Source organism: Ceraceosorus guamensis, assembly GCF_003144195.1.
Source record: "Ceraceosorus guamensis strain MCA 4658 unplaced genomic scaffold IE81scaffold_8, whole genome shotgun sequence".
NCBI lineage: Eukaryota > Fungi > Basidiomycota > Exobasidiomycetes > Ceraceosorales > Ceraceosoraceae > Ceraceosorus > Ceraceosorus guamensis.
The window spans coordinates 1-19010 of record NW_020290003.1 but is presented as its reverse complement, the minus strand read 5'-3'; the positions used below and the strand labels follow the sequence as shown (position 1 = coordinate 19010).

The following is a 19010-nucleotide window of genomic DNA, read 5'->3' as shown; positions in this document are numbered from 1 at the left end:
GCGCCCGCGGCCGCGCCCGCGCCCACGCAACCGCAACCGCAACCGCGTGTTCATGGTGCCGCGCAGCAGCGCAGTTCCATGCAGGCAGCCATAGCTATACCGGTACACGCAGCAACAGCATGCAGCGACAGCAGCAGCGAAGGAGCGTCAGGCCAACATGTCATGTGCTGCGTGCTGCGAACGCGCGCAGCAGCAGCAGCAGCAGCAGCAGCACACCGCGCGTTGCGTCGGGAAATGTGAAATGTGAATGGAAACCCCATGCATCCAGCGTTGCGCGCGCGAGTTTGGGTGCAACATTCAATTCTCCCTCATCACCGCGTTCACTTTCACCATTCACGATTGATGCGAGACGAGGGTGGCGCATCATCAAGCAAGCAAGCAAGCAAGCAAGCAAATCACCCGGCATACGAACGCAAGGCGAGGGCGAGGGCGAGGGCGAGGGCGAGGGCAACGCAACGCAACGCAACGCAACGCGGCGCAAAGATGCCATCGACGATCACCTCTACGCACAAATCCCTCATCAAATCCACCCTGCCTTCCTCCTCCTTTCGAATCTTGACAGCTACGCAAGCTCGCATCTACGTCGCGCATCCCCATCCTTCCAGTTGGACCTATGCAGGTCTTGAGGGTGCGCTGGCGTTGGTGGTGGACAAGAGCAGGGGCGGATGCGCTTGGAAGCTGATCGATTTAAAGGTGAGTGGGGGGTGGGGGTGCGGGTGTGGGTGCGGGTGTGGGTGTGGGTGTGGGTGTGGGTGTGGCAGATGAAGCGAGATGCTGATCATGCGTGTGTTTGCGCATTCAACCCCCCCGCGTAGGGCACAAGAGGAGTGTTGTGGACGCACGAACTGTACGAACCCTTGTCTTATCATCAAGATCGAGCCTTTTTCCACTCTTTTCCTGGCGATGTGAGTGCGAGTGCGAGTGCGAAGGGGCAGGTTGTGCTCTGCTCGGCCATCCCATCCCCGCTTGCTCACATCGCAGCCTTCTCTTGTGGCTGTGGCTGCGCAGGATTTCTTGATTGGCTTCAGCTTTGCTGATGAGGGAGAGGCAGGGGAGGTGTACAAAAAGATTCAAAATAGGCACAAGTATGGTGAGTGTGCTCCCGCTCCAAGCATGCGATCCCCTCTCCATGACCGTTCGGCTGACTGCTGTCTTGCTTGGCGCCACTCTCCAGCCAAGTCGGCCGGCGCCTCCTCCCTCAAATCGTCCAGCAGCAACAAATCGTCGAGCGCAGGCAAGAAATCCAAAAAGGGCGCTGCTTCATCCAGCGCGGGCACGGGCAAGCTGGACAAGTCGATGATCTCGGCGCCTTCGGACTTCAAACACGTAGCTCACATGGGTTTCTCTAGCGAAAAGGGTTTCAGCAGCAACAATGTCGATCCGACGTGGGGCAAATTGTTGGAGCAATTGGCAGGAATGGGCGTTTCGAGAGCAGATATTGAAGGTAACGAAGGATTCATCAAGGACTTCGTCGCCAATAGGAGAGGCGCTGCTGCTACAGCCTCCAAAGGGACACCATCAGCGCTGTCCAGCACCAAGAAGAAGGTCGCTCCACCCGCTCCCAGTAGAGCTCCCACTTCTGCCCGCAAACAACCTCCGCCTCCTCCTCCAGCGCCGCGGACGAGCACGAGAGTAGCAGCTCCCTCTGCTTCCGCACCACCACCTCCACCTCCTCCCGTAAGAAGCTCAGCAGCAGCCTCTGCTCCACCGCCTCCGCCACCTCCGCCAGCTCGTTCGGGCGGCTCGACAGCTGCTCCTCCTCCCCCGCCACCACCCCCACCTTCATCAGGTCCTTCCCGATCAGCCGGCGCGCCACCACCGCCTCCTCCTCCGCCTCTCCCACCCGGCAGCAGCAACAATGCGCCCGCTGCCCCCGCAAATCTCCCCGCTCCCCAATCGGGCAGATCAGACCTGCTGGCTTCCATCCAAGGCAAGAGCGTGGCGAACCTGCGCAAGACTTCTGGACCTGCGGAAAGATCCGGCGGCGGCGGCAGCGGTTTGGGGGTGGGCAGCGTTGTGGGAGCTGCTGGGATTGCGGGTGCGGGTGCGGGTGCGGCAGCAGCGATGACGACGACGAGGGAAGATAGTCCGGCACCTGCAGAAGATTCAAACGATTTGGCCAGCGCACTCGCTGCTGCCCTATCCGCTAGAAAGGATAACATGGGAGATGATTCGGAGGAGGATGGAAGCGATGAGGATTGGTGAGCTTGCATAGCTGCGTGCCAAGGTGTCAGCCTCTGCTCGCAGTAGACGCCTGGCCGCGCGGTCCTTTTGTCGACTTGTGGTATCCACGACGCGCACAATGTCTTGCGCGCTTGTTTATCCTCACCGCCTGCTTACGTTTTGGCGGGCTGGACGTCACACAATACCTCGAATGCGATGGCACTACTTTTCTTGCACGTGAACATGCCACCGCTTCTCGATTCGCATAGATGCATTTCCACGAGACGGTACAGACGATAAGGAGGGGCAGTGAAAGCAGGGAGTGCATCAAAAGACGCTATTATCGGCGCAGGTAAAAGGCGCGCTGATAGCGTTGGCATCGTCCCTAAAGATGTCCAAAAGTCTAGTTATGGCGACGTACAGTCCCGCGCTGTTCATGAAGAGCGCAATCACAATGATCGCAACGTTTACCAATGCCAAAGTCTTCTTCTTCCAATCCTTGTTGAATGGTCGTACGCCCGTTTGGGCGTCTGGATGCCAATTTAGGTGAAACCAGAATACGCCGCTGATGCCGAAGGTGAACCAGGCTATAAAGGTGGCGGACGAAATGTCGAGGATGCTATCGAAGATGGGGACGGCATTGGCGATGAGGAAAGCGGCGGTCCAAAAGAGGAGTGCGCAGGATATCCAACAAGTCCAAGAAGTCTTTGTGTTGCGCGTAGCTTGATTTTGAGCGCCAAAGAGTTTTAGAGAGACGATGTAGAGGTATTTGATGGCGGTGTGACCAAAGACGAGGGCTGTACCCAGCAGACATGGAAGAGCTATTCCGTAGGCGATCTTTGCGATGGTTGGCGGTGCTGCACCTAGCGCTGGCGAGGTCGTGTATTGACCTGCTAACGCGTACACCACGATGGCCGTGACGACGTAGAGCGTGATAGCTGCGGCTTGAAGCCAAACGAGCGCAGGGACAAAGTCGTGCGAAGCATCCCGCATCTCTGCCATGACGCTCACGAAGCCGGAATTGCCGGCGTACGCGTAGGCTATGTTCAGACATGCGGATAAGCCTTGACTGAAATCTGGTCGACCGATCACTTCGATTCGAACTGCTTCCGATTGCGCAGGCCTTCCTAGTTGAGCCTCGTCGGCCACTCCGAGCGAAATCATGACGATCAGCACGGCTGCAATGATGCTTATCGTGCTCGGCACGCCCACATGCGCCACGAATTTGAACGTCCGGGGCAGGGAAAGGATGAAGGAAGCCAAAGCTGCGAATCCCACGAATCCCGCCGTGCAGAGCGCATTCTCGCTGATGCTATTGAGCGCGGTAGAGATGGTGACGGAGGAGCTTGCGCAGGTCAGCACCAGATTGAGCACAAAGCTGATGCCCACGACGATCTCCAGGGGTCTTCCGCCCAAGATGCGCGCGAAATCGACCATGTTGAGCGCGTGGGGATATCGACGCCAGTACTGCAAGAGCACGTAGGCGGTGTAGGTCGATAAGAGTCCGATACCTATGATGGCTATCACGCCTGGCACGATGCCTAGGATCTGACAAGCGCGAGGTAGGGACAAGATGCCCAATCCTACTTGGTTGGTGAAGAGGATGAGTGCGGTGTGATATCGACCCAAATTCTTGCTCTCCGATAAGATTGTGCCCTTCTCTCTCGACGTCGTCGCTGCTGCTGCTTCGACGACACCGGATGAAGAGGTGGAGGAGGTTGCGTCGACAGGGGTCGGACCTTCGTAAGGTTCCACCGACTCCTGCACCATCGCTCCATGATTCTGCTTTTCCACGTCGTCTTTGGACATGTCCATGGTGCGGGCGCGTGTGCGATCGATTTGGCTGAGGGATCTGTGATTGGAGGGAAGCTACTTGACTGTGATTAGGGGTTGGGAAAGGGGGAGTGTCTCTTGCGTCGAACAATAGCTGACCCGACTTAAATGAGAAGCGCCAGATATTCGGAGCCTGCCCATCCCCCCTTTCAGCGTATCGTGACACGCTTCTCTTTCGTGCGTGCGTATCCCAACTCGCTATCATCCATACTCGTGTTCCTTGAAGCTTGTCCAAAGATAAGTGTAGCACACTTTCGTCAAGCCCCGCCCTGCTCGAGCTCTGGGCGTCTCTATGATCGGGAGGGGGCCCCCCCTATCGCGCTGCCTCACACCGCGAACGACGACATTATCAAGTTTTTCTTGGCATCGTTGTGGTCCACCAAACACGCGCATTCACGACTGGCGACTCATCAGGCGACTTGCACGCACCGGCGCTGCCCTTTCTCCCGATAGATGAAATGTTAAAGGAGCATAGTCCACTACTACTACTGCCACTACTACTGCTGCTGCTCGACCTTACAATCACTTTCTCGTGTCTTTATCGCCGCGGGGTCGGCAGCGGGCGGCGGCAGCGCTCATCATGCCCCAGAGGACCTCTCGTGAGTATAGGTCTGCTGTTCATTCTTGGCGTTTGCAGGCCAACGAAGCAGGGCATGATGCCCCGCTCCGCTCCGCTTGAAGAAGTGGCTTGCTTGCTAGCTGCGACACTCACGATTGTGATTTGATTCTTGCAAGATTTCCATGCAGGCATAGAGTCCACATGTTCCGCCCCCCCCCCCCCCCCCCCCCCCCCCCGGCGCGCGTGCAAAGGACGAATCAATCGTGAATCAAGAAGCCGCGCCACGACGGATGACGGATGTGACATCGGTGGCTTATGCATTGCTCGGCCTCCATGCATGCATGGGCCTATACAGCACTCAACACTGGTTTGCCCGAGCCCAGCAGCGTCCGTCCGTACACGTCTGCAAAAGCAAGCGCGCGCGCGCGCGAGACAAAGACGCCGAGCCCAGCGCAAGATGCTTGGCAAGCCGCAGTGCTGCTGCACCCGCGCGCGTGGACCTCGACAGGCACTTTCCTGCCTGCATGCGCACCTGTGCGTAACTCACGTCCAGGTTTCTGGTAGGACACTACTACTGTACGTAGCGCTTCACGCAGTCAAGAGTCAAGCGTAGTGGGCGCTCGCTGTCCGTCGACCATGTAGAGTTCGAGTCATGGGCGATTGCGTTTGGGAAACAAGTACAGGATTTTGTAAAGGGGCAGCAAATCAAGGTGTGATAGATTGTTTGGCAAGAGCTTGCTCGTGAGCACGTCGTCGAAGCGCCAAATCATCCCAAATTGGGCGTATGCGTAGCTGAAAGAAGGGGGGGGGGGGGGGGGGGGGGGGGGGGGGGGGGGGGGGTCTCACTTGCAGTGCGGCAAGGTGGTGCGCGAAACATTCTCAAGCAAGCTGGGAAACGCTTTTCTACCTCCCGCGAGGCAAAGTAGCGCCTAATCTTCTCGCCAAATTTCCAACCGGTCCAGCAGCCGCGCCCTGCGCTTCCAAACTGCTCATCATCTCCTGCAGCATCCTCGCCCTCTGCGCATTATCCAACGTGGCGGTGGCGCTGGTGCTGGCGCTGGCGGCGCCAGCTTGCTCCTCTGCACGCCTGTCCAATAGGTTGGATGCGGGTCCAACGGGTCCAAAAGTTTCTAATCGACCTAGCAACTTTTCTAAAAGTTCTTGATCTTGCAATGAGAGCGCCTCTTCCTCTTCAGACTCGTCGTCGTGCGCATCTGCGTCCGCGTAGATGCCCGATGCGCCTCTGCTGCTGCTCTCGGTGCCGGGCATACGCATAGGCGCAGGACGTCGAACAGGTTCCGCGTCGTCCATGTCCATGTCCACATCCGCATCCACATCCACATCTCCCTGTTGATCCGCCTGCTTCTTTCGAGACAAGTGCTTCTCCAGCTCCGCATCGAGGGAGCGCATCAAATTCTCGAACCCATCCAAGGGCATCCTCTTCTCGCCTTGCTGCTTCTCCTCCTTTGCGCTCTGGGCTCGCAGGCCGGGGCTCTGCTGCGTCGAGATCGTGCTCGCCTTGCCCGTCTCTAGCGGCTCTGCTCGCTCCTGCACCTCCAAGCCTATCCGCTCAGGAACAAACCTTGCTCCCCTTCTTCTCTCATTCAAAATCTCCTCGTACTCCTCATCGCTCAATCCCAATTCCTTCTTGGCAAACTGCAAAAAGCCATTCAGATCCTCCTCTTCGTTTGGTCCTTCGTGCCCCCACACTTCTTGCGCTTCCACCAACACTTCTTCGTCCGGCGTCAGGTCTAGCACAGAGGCGAGATGCGCGCGTTCTTGCGTCGATCCCATGTTCTTGGTACTTTGTCGGTCGGATTCGCTGTAGCTATCGCTGTCGCTGTCGGAGTCGGAGGCGCCGTCGTAGTGAACCGAAGAGAGCGGGGGTACCGAGTTGGACGGGGGTGCTGGAATATCCCTCGAAACGGCATCCATCCGCATAGCCGCATTCGCAGCTTTATCGCTCAAGGTTTGGCTTCCCAGTACCGTTTCAGATACTTGTGCTTCGGCCCTCTGCTTTCCTGTACCCTGGGACGTCGTCGAAGCTTCACTTCGACCTGCTCCTCCCCATCCCTCCAGATCAGCAAGCGGCAAATTGTTCAAAACGGCCCTCTGTCTTTCCTGCATCGACATTTCCCGCACTCTTCTCCTGGCTTCGCTCAAAGTACTTCCTTTGTCATCCCTCTCCTCCTCTTCTCCTTCCTCCTCCTCATCGTCCTCGCCCATCTCATCCTCAAAAATAGCCCCATCCACGTCTCCTTCAGCGCCCACAAACTCTTCCAACCTCTTCGCAAAAGCCTTCAACTGCTCATCCGCCAACTCTTCCTCCGCTTCCCTTTCGCTCTCTTTCGCATCAACCTGCCCATCTTGTTGCTCTTCAAAATCCAACAGAAAAGCCTCGTCGTCCTCCAGCGTTGAGAGGACGGATTCGGAAAGAGAGTCGTCTATCGACGAGACTGCGTGCGAGAGAGGGGAATGATCAAGCACGCTTCTGACTAGCGGCACGATCTCATCCGTCTCCCGTCTATGCGCGGCGGGGCAAAGAGCCAAAGAGAGGTCCTCCCCTCATCAGTCCCGACTCGCTTGCCACACGTCTTCGTCTCGTCGACCCCGCGTTGGAAAAGGAAGACTCACCCGTCTATCCCTTCCTCTGAGCCACCACCTCGCCGAGCCGAAACAGCCTGCCTCCAGAGCCTTACCGCGACCTTTTCCAAGTCCTTCCACCTCTGACTACCGCTCATTTCCTGCTCAAAGTATCCCAAAGCGGTTAGGGATCCCAAGAAGCGCTGATACTCTTGAGTTTGGCAGATCGTAGACTTGTCCGCGAGCGAGACATGCAGGGTACAAGGAGCGCCGATTTTGGGTCAGTTTTCCCCTCTTCGAGGCGCAAGGAAGAAGATTGGAGCTGCCAGGAAAGGCGGGGCGAACTCACGTCGGATGGATCATCGAACATGCTCCTCGTCATCGGACCTCTCCTCATCGCAGCTTCGTAGAGCAGCTCCAATCCCGTGCTCAGCTTCACTCCCAAATCTCTTCTTCTCGCTTCTTTCTCACCCACGCCTGAAATTTCCCCGCTCGATGCGTCTTGTCCTGTTCGCGCTTCCCAAAGCGATTGCACGGCTCGCCGAGCACCTTCTCCCCAGATCTTGGGAGGATAGTAGCGAGCGGCTGTCAAGAGAGCGTAGAGATGCTTCGTCATCCTGACCCTGACCAACACCAAGCCCTCCTTGTGCTGCGCAAAGTGTTGCTGATCCTGATCAGCGTCTGCGCGCTGGGTAGCAGGACCAAAGACCTTCATAGCGGTGGCCACTCTAGCATCTGCCGGTCCTTCCCTCGCTAGAAATGCCCGTGCTACACGTCCCATGAGGTTGGCATCGCTGTTCAGAACGCTAGCAACGGTTCTTGGTGCGTACACCAATGTGGAATGCTGTGTCTGTCGAGCCCAGACGGGAGAGGGATAGCTTGGCATGCGCGCTGCGATGGCCCTCGTAAGACCCAGATGGAGCGTCTCTTTATGATTCGAGCGCGCGCGAAGAATGTCGAGCGCGGTATTTGTATCCAAAGGACCTGCCGCTTGGATGGATGAGGTTTGCATCGCGGGCATTTCAGATGTGGACTCGGAGGAGGAGGAGGAGGACAGCGGTTGACCTGATGCCAGACGAGGAGGAATGAGATGCACGTGACCTGAATAGAGCCAGCATCTACCGCTGGCATTTGCAGGATCCACCCAATGGGGCAACTCTTCTGCTCCTTCGATGCACACCAACTCTCCATCCTCATCCTCCACCCTCGCCGCCAATCCCGCGCCGCCGCCGCCCCCGCCCGCATGCGATGTGTGGTGGTGCGGGAATGAGCTTAGAAGCAAGCGAGAGTGCGCATCTTCCGTCCAGCGACGGAGTAGATGAACGACCAACCACTCATCCTCCACCGACGCTCCATGTCCCCTCAACACGATGCGCACGCACTCTCCAACGATGTCCAATCTAGGCTCTTCTGTATTCCAAACATACCCGCAGCGGCGCTCCTTCTCCTTCTCCCTCTCCATCTCCTCCTCCTCCTGCTCCGCTTTCGAGCATATCTGCCGCAGAAAGAGTTGCAGATCTGCTTGGAGCAGCGCCAAGAGGTGTTGAAGCTGCGAGTGGGAGAAGGAGTGTGGAGGGTAGATGAAGCCGCGCAGTTCGGGAGCTTGCTCGGCTGAAGCGGTAGAGGCTAGGCTTAGCAGTTGGGAAGAGGTAAAAGGCAGGCCGGATGAGCGGCTCATATTGTGTGTGTGTGTGAGAGAGAGAGAGAGAGAGAGAGAGAGAGAGAGAGAGAGAGATGGATCGGTTGAAGCTTGTAGGGTCGATAGGCGGGGGATCAGCAACAAGACGTTGCTGGTGCTGGTGCTCGTGCTGGTGCTGGTGCTCGTGCTGGTGCTGGTGCTGGTGCTTGTGCTCGAGCTGATGCTCGTGCTTGTGCTGATGCGGGTCGCGTGAAGAAGAAGCAGTCGAGTGAATGCACGATGGGATCTCTGCGCCTGCCTGCAAGTCGCAAGAGTCGCAACTCGCAATCAAGTGCAGCAGGAGTGCAGGAGTGTGAGTGCAGGACAGACGCGGACAACACGCACGCACGCGCATAAATATATGCGCACACCTCCACTCCTCTTTCTCGTACGACAAGGATTGGCTTTCCGGGCATGGCACTGATAGTAGCACCGCCATGCACCCCGCCAGCCTGTGCACCTGACTCGCGTTCTCAAGACCAGTCACCAATCATCATGCGCTCATTCCATCCCATCACCTCCAGACTCTCATCCAGCCAAGCCTAGGAATACCGCACCGCACGCTCAACAGGGGCATCTCTGCTTCCCCCCCCCCTCTGACCCTCGCTCCACCACGCAACAAAGAATGGCAAGACCAACTCGCGCATCGGCAACTCAAGCGCGCGCATCTCTAGCTCGAGCATACGCATCAGGTTCGCGCGCAGCCTCAGCTTCCGATTCCGACTCGGATGCGGACGGAGAGATCGGAGCTTGGGTAGCGGAAGAGGCGTCTGATAGTGCGGATGATTATACGCTGGAAGGAGATGGGGATGAGGATGGGGACGGGGATGGGGCGGAAGAAGAGAGCGAGGGGGAGGGGGATGAAGAGAGCGGGAGTGGGAGTGGGAGCGCAAGTGTGACGCCTAGCCTGCAAGGGAGGAAGGAGAAAGAGGATGTTGGAGGCGCCAAGAGAAGGACAAAGAAGAGACCAGACACGGGCAAGAATGATCGAGTGCGCAAGAAACGCACGTCGGGCCAGGCACAGGCACAGGCACAAGCACAAGCACAAGCACAAGCACAAGCACGTGCAAGCGTAGCAGAGAGCACGAGGCGCGGTCCGATGGCATCGGCAGTGGCAGTGGCATCGGCATCGGCATCAGGTTCGCGTTCCATGCTTCGCACCAGCCAACTGTCCCTCAGCAAGGATAGGGACTCGTACAGATCGTACGTGGAGCGAGTGGATGGCATCCGCTCGCTCAGAGCCCTCTCCTCGTGGATCCCAAGCACCTGCACCCTGCTCAAATCTTCCCACTGGCCCTTTGACATCTCTCCTGCTAGGGTGGAGAGCGTGGATAGGAGAAGGGCGTACGACGTGCTGCGAGAACAGAAGAGCGGCGATGTTGCGCTGCCTCGCATCATCAACCTGGCTTGGAAAGGCTGGCATGTGCGAGAGCATGATTGCGCATGGTCGCAGCATCACGTGTCCTACAGAGTGTTGACGGATCAGTGAGTCGTTGCGCGGCTTGGCGTTGGCGTTGGCGTTGGCGTTGGCGTGCATCGGCAACCTGCTCTCGTCTTGGCTCTTTCCGCAACCGGCAGATAAGGAAGCGCACTGACTTCATCATTCCCCCGGCCCCCCACTCCACCAACAGACAAGCCGCACCATACAAGCGTTCCCCTCTCGCGCCTCGCAGCGATGCCTCTTCGCATTCGCAAGCGCTGCTGCATCCTACTCAAGTCACCGACACCTTTCCACCCCCTCACGCGCTACATTTCAACGAGGCGCACGTGCACACGGGCGATACGGTGCGCTTACTTTTGGGTGCGGCGCCATCAAGTGCGAAAGAGTACGCGATCAAGCGTGGTCAGAGCCAGTCTCTAGGTGAGAATGAGAAGGTGTGACTCCGCATCCAAGGCGCCTTTCAACAAGACCGGCATTTTCTCCTTGCCTGGGACTGAAAACGCTCGCTTCTGTTTGGCTCTCTCTCTCTCTCTCGCGCTCTCTCTCGCGTGAATGCTTGCGTTACGAATCCGCCCTCCCACAAAAGCTTCGATAGGATTACCCAAACCGGGAAGCCACTTGCTGAATACCGGAAGACCAATCTTGTCACTCGATTGGTGTCCCTTGCGGTCCGATTGTTCCAGTGAGTGGCTTCCTTCATCTCCCTTTTCCGCGAGGACTGCGCAGCAGGACCTCTTGTTCACTCTGCCCTCTGCACGGCACCCTCTCGTGGGCGATAGCCGAAGAGTACCTGGCCATCTCGTGCGCTTCGAGCAGCGAACGCAAATATTTCGGTAGACCTGCTCCTCCTTCTCCCTCCTCTTTCCCTGCATCGTCGACCGACTCCTTTTCCGTCGAATCCGTGCCTGACAATACGGCACAGCCGCAGCAGGCAGAGGCCGAGCAAACGACGAGCTGCGTACAGATTTGGAACGTCGGTGCGAACAAGGAAGGAGGAGAGGCGAAGTTGAGCTTGTTGGTTTGCTTTGCGGAAGGGGAGCAGGCTGGGCAGCAAGCGGAGAAGAAGGGAGCAAGGAAAGCACAAAGAGGAGATGCGATTCAGATCGAATGGTGTCCCGTCGCACATCATGTGAGTTTCGCATTGCTCCTCCCCCTCCCCCCCCCCCAAGCAGAACAGAGTGGGGGGGGGGGGGGGGGGGCAAAGCATGAGCTTCTGCTAGAAGTCTGCAGAGACTGGCAAGGCGCGCGCTTAACTTCACAGACTCGTTGCCCCTTCTTTGCCAACCATCCACTCCTTACTGCGCGCGCGTCCCCCCCCCCAGACGAGCAAAAGATTGGGATTGCTGGGATGCCTGTTTGAGAATGGTAGGTGGGAAGTGTACGATGTGCCCCACCCTTTGCTCGTCCAACCTTTATCTGCTGGAAAGAAGGAGAAGGAGCCTTGTGCTGGTGCGTTCGAAGACTGCCTTGATCGCTTGCTTGCACTTTATCAAACGGGGCTCACACTGTCTCGGCCCTCTCGCGCTCGCCCCTCGCCCTCGACAGTCACGCTGCAACCCATCTTTGGCGCTTCTTTGCGCTCCGACTTGTTCACGTGCTTTGCGTGGGGCGGACAAGAAAGGGTCGCCATGGGTTGCGCAAGCGGTGAGCCTCGTCGGTCTCCCGCTTTGCTCAAGGGGTCCGCAAGCTCAAAAACAAACTTTTTGCACGTCTGCATTCGCTGGACAGGACATGTTGCGGTGTATGGTGTTGGCGATGCGTTGAGGTGCGAATCAGCATCATGTGAGTAGAGGGGGGTGCCCTTACCCCGCGCGCGCGCGCGCGCGCGCGCGCCTTTGCAGCCTTGTGCCCTCGACGCCAACACTACAACTTTCCGCGACAGGTAGACCTTCGCACTACGTCGAAGCCTCCGAAGGTCCCGTCACTACGCTCTCCTTTCGCATGCTGCCCCCTCTACAAACCTCGCTGGATGAAGGGGAGGAGGGAGCTGAAGAATCGACGAGGCTTTACGTGGAAAAGGAGGATGCTTTGCCCAGCGTGCTCTTTGCGGGTGGGATGGATGGATGCGTGAGATTGATGGATCTGGACGCTTTGCCGGGAGGAAGGGTGAACTTGCATCATTATCGAAGTGAGTTGATCCGCGCCGGCGCGCCTTGACGCGCATGCCATCACTCCACGACTTGTCCCATTCGCACCTGATCATCTTGACCCCTCCCCCTTGTGCACTCTCTTCACTGAACGCCACGCACAGACTTGAACCATTGCTCCACCTTTTCACCACATTTCGGAAGCTTTGTGTGCGACAAGGTGGAAGGCGATACGCTCACGCTCGTCAATATGCGCGCGCTAGGCTACGGCTCTCAAAAGAGTCTACTAAGAGCTTCTGGACCTTTTCAAGTGAGTGGCGGTGTGGGGGGGGGGGGGCCATCTGCAAAGGGAGCATTCACGTCCCCCCGCTACCATTTGCCAGAAAGCTCGAGCTGACGAAACAAAAACACACACACACCCACCCACACACGTGCGTGCGTGCGCGGTGGACGGCAGACTGTCAAGGCCAGCTACAATCATCCGCTTGTTGCTGCAGGGAGCGCAAATGGAGGCGTGTACCTGTTCAACCTTGTCAGGGTCGCCGCTACAAGGGGTCCAAACAAGGTGAGCAAAGCCCAGCCAGCCAGCCAGCCAGCGTCCGCGCGCGCGCCACCTCCGGCACGGGTATGGTCAACGTGATTGGCTGACCGGGGCGCGGCTTCGTATAGGCCAACGTGCTGCTCTTTAGGCTGGAGGTGAACAGGTCGACAGGAGAGCTGCGCATGCTCGACGATTTCTTACCTCGAGTGAGTGCTCAACATCGGTAGCGACAACAATGAGGGGGGGGAGCGGGTGCTCACGCCGCTCGCTGGCTTCGCTCACCAACCATGAACAAAACAGGCGTTTGCAGAGGAAGGACACGGGTCGAGTTGGATGCCTTGCATAGGCGTTCAGAGCGTCGCTTGGTCGCCCAACGTCGGTAGGGCTACATTGCTAGCTTCTGGAACGGGTACGGGTCTGGTCCGGATCGACTGGTGCGCACCATCCCAATCTGCCGGTCATCCCGTCTTCGACTAGGTGGGGCAAGCAAACGTCGGCCTCTGGCGCGGGCGCGGGCTCGGGCTGGGGAAAAATGAAAGTTGACGCGGGAATGCGGGCAACGAATGTAGCATACAATCACAAGGGGGGCGCGTTTCTGATCGCCGTTTTTTACTGCTTGCGGCGGCCATTGTACAAGCGCGAGAGGGAATTTCGGTTCGCTATGCTATGCTAAGCTTGCAGCCGCCGTCGCCGCCGCCGCTGCTTCGAGAATGCGATCGTCGCGACGAGGTTGGGATCTGGATGCGTGCGAGCGGGTCTGACTGCTGATCGTCGCTTGTCTGCTCCTCATGCTGGGACGAGTATCGCTGCGTTCAGGTCGAAGCTTCTCGAACGCAGGCGCGCTGAGAGGCGCTACATCTGCGCCTGCGTCCGCGCCTGGATGCCCCTCGGAACCGGCCAAATGAACTTCGAACCGGCCCAACCTGCGCAACTCTTTGAGTTCCAACGTACGGCTGTTGGATAGGCGTTGCGGAATGTCGGAAGAGGAGAGCAGCGCGGCTAGTTGGATGAAGCTGTGAGAGGGTATCGGGGGGGACCCCCCATCGGGCCTTCCATCAGCTTCGCTTCTTCGTCCGTAGAGACCCACTTCTTTGTCTTTTTTTTTGCGCACCAACGCGCGCGCGCGCGCGCACTCACCTGGTTCCTGGAATGATGAGATTGATGCGCTCGTAGGATCTGCTAGGTCGGACGAGGTAGGCCAATATGCAAAGCACCGCAATGCTTCCTACCAGACCCACAAAGATTGGCCAAGCATTCAGCTGCAACTCGACGGCATTGATGGTGGAGAGCGCGAATGGGAGTTGCAGGTCATCGGCGCTGCTGCTGCTGCTGCCCAGCTCCCACAGGTTGGAGGCTGGCGCATCGACATTTGGAATGGTCGATCGGATGGGTAGGAAGCCTTTGGAATTGTTGACGGGGACGTGCAGATCGGAGGCAAAGTGAAAAGCTTCGCGAGAGATGGCGTAGTAGGACCACGCCTTTGAAGTGAGAGGCACCGCGTGAGTTTTGTGCTGGAGAGCGCGCATTTATTCCCCCCCACCCCCCACCCTCTGCGCTCCTCACTCACCGTCACGTTCGCCAAGCTTTCCTCGATCAAAGCGAGTGTATTCTTCCTTTTCAAGTCCTCCTCCGTCAAGTTGCGAGTGGGCAGATTGTTCTCGTCCATGAACAGCGCGTACCTAGCTTTCCACAGCTGCTGAGCAAAAAAGGATTCTGCCATGGTGTCGATGTGACACGTACCTCCAGGTCTAGAGATGCAAGCTGCAGTGTTGCGCGACGTGGTGGCGGGATTGCCGGTGGGCGCCGAGCTGACGTCCAGGATGGATCCTGCGGTCAAGGCTAGCAGGTTGTGGGCGTACGTGTCTGGAGCGTACAGAGCATCGGCATTGCGCGCAGTTGGCATCCAGCTACCCCATTCGCGCGTGGCGTAGCGCGATTGACGAGCGGGCTGCGAGTGGGAGAGCAAGAGATTGCTGGACATGTCGATGGACACGTTGGACACGGGCTCGACGAACACTGTGCATCCCAATACCGTCTGCCAAGATGGGGCGCGCGCGCGCACAGACAAAGGAGTTGAGCAGGCACGCATTTCGGCGACGTGGTCGCATCTGTCGACACTCACGGCGCTCATATTCAGGAATGTGGGTCTGCCGTCATCGCCCGTCAGGGTAATCGTTCCATTGACGCGGTAGCCTCCTTGTTTGCCGTTTAGCTCGATGGCAGCATCTGGAGCAGAAGCTGGAGGTGGATACATGGTAAAGGGAAGTCTTGGACCGCCATTACCCTTGGCGTCGTAGTTGGGCCCAACATCAAAGGACAAGTCCGGATCTTCTTGGTTCAAGAGGTACATGAAGATGCTGCGCGCGCGCGGAGGAACTGTCCGTCAGCTTCGGCGCGGCACGAATGCTACGCAGACGACAACGCACTTGCGTCCATTGAGTACGTTGAGCATGTCATCACCGGGAACAGGTTGGGTGCGGAGCAACCTGGCGCGCGCTGGGATGTGTGGGGGCGGCGCCGATCAAAGTGTCAGCCGTGCGCGTTTGTGCGGGGGGCCCTTGCCCCTCCCACCTGTCCCCCTTCACCCGACCCACAAAGCTGATTTTGATATTTGCCAGCCCAGCCGGATGGGTTGACGAAAGCAACATCATCCACCAAGTTGAGCTGCCAGTCCAAGTTGTTGATGCCGTTGGTATCGTACGCTGCCACGTCGGAGATGTTGCTGCCGCCGATGGTAAAGTTTAAGCGTATGGAGTGGAAGCTGCCGTCAAAGGGTGCGACGGTAGCGTTGAGCGCAGCTCTTTCGGGCGCGCCGCACTTGACGTCCACATCGTACGCCTTGACCAGGGCGGTGCCAGGCGTGACATCGGAAGGCGTCAAGATGTCGTAGATTCGCGAGCCGGACAGTCCGGCTCGAGCGGTTTGAAAGTCTTTGGTGAGGATACCATCTACGCTGTAAGCTGGTTGCGTGTACGTTGGCCGATTGTCAATGTTCATGGACAGATTGGAGTAGGGAAAGAAGGAGAGCGAGGCGGGAGCGTGGGTGTTGACGGCGGAAAGGGTAAAGATGGCAGGCAAGAGGGCAGAGATGAGACTGCATCCGCCCAGGTACAACAGGATGAGCAGCTGAATGGCGATGGAGCGCGCACGCGCAGCAGCAGTGAGTGAGTGAGTGAGTGAGCGAGTGCGTGTGCGTGTGCGTGTGCGTGTGTGCCCTCAACGTCCTCGCTCGCCTTTACATCTCTCGCGCGCGCACTCACCGTGGTGCTCCTGCCTCCTGGCCAGTCGCCGCTGGATCTGAACGCTTCTACAGCGCTGACCAGACCACCCCAGGCGCTGAGCGTCTCGCTGATACCAGTCATCGTTCCGCCCTTGATGATGGCTCTCTGCGTCGCAGCTCTGACGGCCAAAGCACCGCACACGCCCAAGAAGAGGGCAGCAATGATGCTCATGAGAAAATTGAGCGCGGATTGCGCTTGAGCTAGCAGACCGATGGGAATGCGCGTGGGAAAAGAGTGATGTTTGGCAAAGCTGGAGTTGGCGGATAAGCCCAGAGATTGGCCCAGAGCGGATGTGGATGCGCTGCTGCTGCTACTGCTGCTGCTGCTGGATGGAGAGGCGGATCGAACAGCCCAAACGATGGCTAGAATGAGGAAAAATACGAGGAGCAGAATGTGCAGCGCGATGGCCAGCAGACTCCTCTTGCGCGCCGAAAGACCTCCTCGTGCGGAAGTTTGATCTGCTAAAAGCGCTGCTGCGGGGGTCACATTGGCATGGTCCATTGCGCACGCCCTCGCGCTCGCGCTCTTCTCGTCATTGCAGTCGAGACAATCGCATGGTCCAGGTGCGGCAGCAGCAACAGCAGCAGCACCACTGCGAGCTGCCTCCGCTTGACAATCGTCGCAGTCGCACTCTGATTCAGCGTCGTCGCGCATACATTCCGCACAATCGCAAAGCTCTTCCACTTGTTGCGTGGGCGTGCTCCTGTACCGCATCTTGGCGGATCGTGGTGGTGGTGGTGCAAGTGGTTTTTAACGAAGACTGGATGAAGAGATGGTGAGCGTCCACAAACGTGAATGCATACGTCGTGCGAGAAGCGCAAGACACGATAGCAAGCAGGGGAAATGAAGTGGCAGGCAGGCAATCCCAACGCACCTCCTCTCCCACCCTTTAGCGTCCCCCCAAAAGTCTTGCAGTAGACGGCGGCGCTCAACAAGCTTCATGCTCGCTCGTATACCTCTGTGCCTGTGAGATTCGTGGACTTGCATTGTCCGCACGTCTGCTCCGATAAGAGTAGAGTCACAATATCTAGCCTTGTGCTCCATATTCGCAAAATTCAGCTGCAAGGTGGGGCGGTGCATGCGAATCCGCGAGTCGCGAGTCGAGTGGGCGTTTGCGAGGGCGGCGTGAGGGAGGCGCGTGTGCTTGAGCCTGCCCGCCCCAATCCAGAGGGGACGCTACGCTTGATCTAGCCAGCCAGCCAGCCAGCCAGCTGCACGGACTCCCAAAGGAGCGCCCAATTGCGCTTGAGCCTAGGGCACGTACAAAGACCCGCGACATTTCACCATTGCTGTGTTTCACCATTGTGATTGGCGATCTCTAGCTGGCACACACGCGGCATGGGCGATCCAAATGTGAATACCTTCTTCTCTCTGGCCCAAAAAAGCAAACTCGATCGAGGGGTGGCGGGGAGGGCACGCACGACTCAGGAACATCCGCTGCATGCATGCATGCATGCGCTTCTCCATCGCCGACGCCTTTTTAGCGTGAGCGAGGCGGCTCAACGCTAGGGGCGGGGCGGGGCGGGGGCGGGGGCGGGGGCGAGGGCTCGTTCAGTAGCAGCATATCGGTACCATGCATGCCTGCATGCAGTAGCTGATGGTTGGGATGTGCATGCGTGCATGGATGGGCGTGAGGGTGGTGCGTGAGAGCGTGAGCGTATTATTATTATTGTTCTATCGACTCCGCGGGAAAGATCGGGGGGTGTGTGTGGCGAGCGAACAAGTCGGGTGCGTGAATCTCGATCGAGTCACGATCGAGTGAACGGGCTCTTCTTCTCACCCAACTATCCATCCGCTGCCGAAGCATGCGGTGCGGTGCGGTGCGGTGCGGTCATTCGATTTCTGGTCAGGATGTGGATCTGGCTGTGCACTGCACTTGCTCGCCCATCACGCATCCAACTCCTGAATCTTTCCATTCACGTGATTCCCTCCATTCACATCCACGCCCGCCCTCGCTTGTCGAGTTGTTTGATTCTGATTCAGATTGCACCGCCGCGCCAAATAGCGCGCTGCATGTCGATCCTGGGGCCACGCACACACGCGCGCACGCTCGCACGCTCGCTCTAACCTCGTGATTCGTCCCGCACGCGTACCGAAACGTGAAATCAAAAAGGAGCGCTTCGATCGATCGCGACCCGAAAGTGCGGTGCGGTGCGGTGCGGTTGGCCGGCTTGCACGCATGCATGCGGGTTGTCGTTCTTGCAGTCACTCGCACTACTACTACATCAACACTCGAGCCAGTCACAGCAGCCGTAGGCTCACAGCTAGCGGGTTCCTAGCTGCATGCACGCTCGCTCGCTCAATGTGAATGCGAGTATTATTACCCCTCACGACTGTTCGCGCGTGCAAAGCCCTTGTATAGGAATTTGTGTAGCGAGTCGCCAGTAGTGTCGTCCGTCCTTCTTCACTCGAAAATTGCTCTCCATTCCCGTGATCCTGTTTCCACCTCGCCATGCATGCGCCAGCGATTGAACTCTGCAGCGGCAACTTTTGTGCTCGGACTCGGGCCTGGGTCGTCTCGCAAGTTTCCAAAGTCCCGGATATCTTTTGCCTGCTCTTTGTCCTCCTCAACACTTTCCCCGCCCCGCGAGTCGCCCAGCAGCGCTCGGCTTTGTCAGTCACTGCCAACAATCTCGTCGATCAAGCAGCAGTCACGAGTGGTGAGTCTGGAAACGTTGCAGTCAGTCACGCGTGTTCCTCGCTCGCTCGCCCTCGTCAAGGGGACACAAATCACTGCCTGGCTCTGATCCGGACCGGCTTCCAATTGAGCTGCACGGCTACCCTTATAGCTGTTTGTGGACTCTGCTGACCTGCTGCATGATGACTTGCCCCGCTCAATTAAGC

At 58.1% G+C, this 19010-nt stretch overlaps 6 protein-coding genes across 6 annotated transcripts; 2 read left to right on the top strand and 4 right to left on the bottom strand.

The window, feature by feature from the left end:
- Positions 1 to 263: 263 nt before the first annotated feature.
- IE81DRAFT_320770 (hypothetical protein) lies at positions 264 to 2639 on the top strand. The gene is made up of 4 exons (XM_025513131.1): positions 264 to 693; positions 816 to 905; positions 1009 to 1090; positions 1175 to 2639. The coding sequence occupies exons 1-4, from the start codon at positions 343 to 345 to the stop codon at positions 2203 to 2205; spliced, it is 1554 nt and encodes a 517-aa protein (XP_025371967.1). The 5' UTR covers positions 264 to 342; the 3' UTR covers positions 2206 to 2639.
- Positions 2491 to 3933, bottom strand: IE81DRAFT_286485 (hypothetical protein; the record flags this gene model as incomplete). Its single annotated transcript, XM_025511672.1, has 1 exon — positions 2491 to 3933. The coding sequence occupies one exon, from the start codon at positions 3931 to 3933 to the stop codon at positions 2491 to 2493; it is 1443 nt and encodes a 480-aa protein (XP_025371966.1).
- Positions 3934 to 5389: 1456 nt separating this feature from the next.
- On the bottom strand, positions 5390 to 9120 carry IE81DRAFT_320768 (hypothetical protein). Its single transcript, XM_025513130.1, has 3 exons — positions 7488 to 9120; positions 7190 to 7371; positions 5390 to 7079 (listed from the first exon to the last, which is right to left on the bottom strand). Exons 1-3 carry the CDS (start codon positions 8814 to 8816, stop codon positions 5459 to 5461), a joined length of 3132 nt encoding a protein of 1043 aa, XP_025371965.1. The 5' UTR covers positions 8817 to 9120; the 3' UTR covers positions 5390 to 5458.
- On the bottom strand, positions 8783 to 9337 carry IE81DRAFT_239121 (hypothetical protein). Its single transcript, XM_025511207.1, has one exon. The coding sequence runs from the start codon at positions 9230 to 9232 to the stop codon at positions 8912 to 8914; it is 321 nt and encodes a 106-aa protein (XP_025371964.1). The 5' UTR covers positions 9233 to 9337; the 3' UTR covers positions 8783 to 8911.
- A 189-nt stretch (positions 9338 to 9526) lies between these two features.
- IE81DRAFT_320765 (hypothetical protein) lies at positions 9527 to 13618 on the top strand. Its single transcript, XM_025513129.1, has 12 exons — positions 9527 to 10301; positions 10448 to 10677; positions 10844 to 10939; positions 10974 to 11386; positions 11580 to 11706; positions 11803 to 11901; positions 11986 to 12039; positions 12140 to 12385; positions 12509 to 12654; positions 12802 to 12909; positions 13014 to 13091; positions 13186 to 13618. Exons 1-12 carry the CDS (start codon positions 9967 to 9969, stop codon positions 13360 to 13362), a joined length of 2109 nt encoding a protein of 702 aa, XP_025371963.1. The 5' UTR covers positions 9527 to 9966; the 3' UTR covers positions 13363 to 13618.
- On the bottom strand, positions 13550 to 16667 carry IE81DRAFT_345196 (hypothetical protein; the record flags this gene model as incomplete). The annotated part of the gene is made up of 7 exons (XM_025515889.1): positions 13550 to 13898; positions 14023 to 14363; positions 14453 to 14920; positions 15008 to 15242; positions 15312 to 15381; positions 15480 to 16011; positions 16146 to 16667. The coding sequence occupies 7 exons, from the start codon at positions 16665 to 16667 to the stop codon at positions 13550 to 13552; spliced, it is 2517 nt and encodes an 838-aa protein (XP_025371962.1).
- Between the last annotated feature and the right edge of the window lie 2343 nt (positions 16668 to 19010).

What these genes read in the sequence shown, in the direction of transcription:
- IE81DRAFT_320765 (XM_025513129.1), top strand. Translation starts at nt 9,967, where the DNA reads ATGCTTCGCACCAGCCAACTGTCCCTCAGCAAGGATAGGGACTCGTAC. An exon ending in GGTGTCCCGTCGCACATCAT is followed by an intron (nt 11,387 to 11,579) that starts GTGAGTTTCGCA and finishes CCCCCCCCCCAG; the next exon opens with ACGAGCAAAAGATTGGGATT. An exon ending in GAGGTGCGAATCAGCATCAT is followed by an intron (nt 12,040 to 12,139) that starts GTGAGTAGAGGG and finishes TTTCCGCGACAG; the next exon opens with GTAGACCTTCGCACTACGTC.
- IE81DRAFT_320768 (XM_025513130.1), bottom strand. Translation starts at nt 8,816, where the DNA reads ATGAGCCGCTCATCCGGCCTGCCTTTTACCTCTTCCCAACTGCTAAGC. An exon ending in TGTTCGATGATCCATCCGAC is followed by an intron (nt 7,372 to 7,487) that starts GTGAGTTCGCCC and finishes CTCGCGGACAAG; the next exon opens with TCTACGATCTGCCAAACTCA. An exon ending in TCAGAGGAAGGGATAGACGG is followed by an intron (nt 7,080 to 7,189) that starts GTGAGTCTTCCT and finishes CGCCGCGCATAG; the next exon opens with ACGGGAGACGGATGAGATCG.
- IE81DRAFT_320770 (XM_025513131.1), top strand. Translation starts at nt 343, where the DNA reads ATGCGAGACGAGGGTGGCGCATCATCAAGCAAGCAAGCAAGCAAGCAA. An exon ending in TCCACTCTTTTCCTGGCGAT is followed by an intron (nt 906 to 1,008) that starts GTGAGTGCGAGT and finishes GTGGCTGCGCAG; the next exon opens with GATTTCTTGATTGGCTTCAG. An exon ending in TCAAAATAGGCACAAGTATG is followed by an intron (nt 1,091 to 1,174) that starts GTGAGTGTGCTC and finishes GCCACTCTCCAG; the next exon opens with CCAAGTCGGCCGGCGCCTCC.
- IE81DRAFT_239121 (XM_025511207.1), bottom strand. Translation starts at nt 9,232, where the DNA reads ATGCCCGGAAAGCCAATCCTTGTCGTACGAGAAAGAGGAGTGGAGGTG.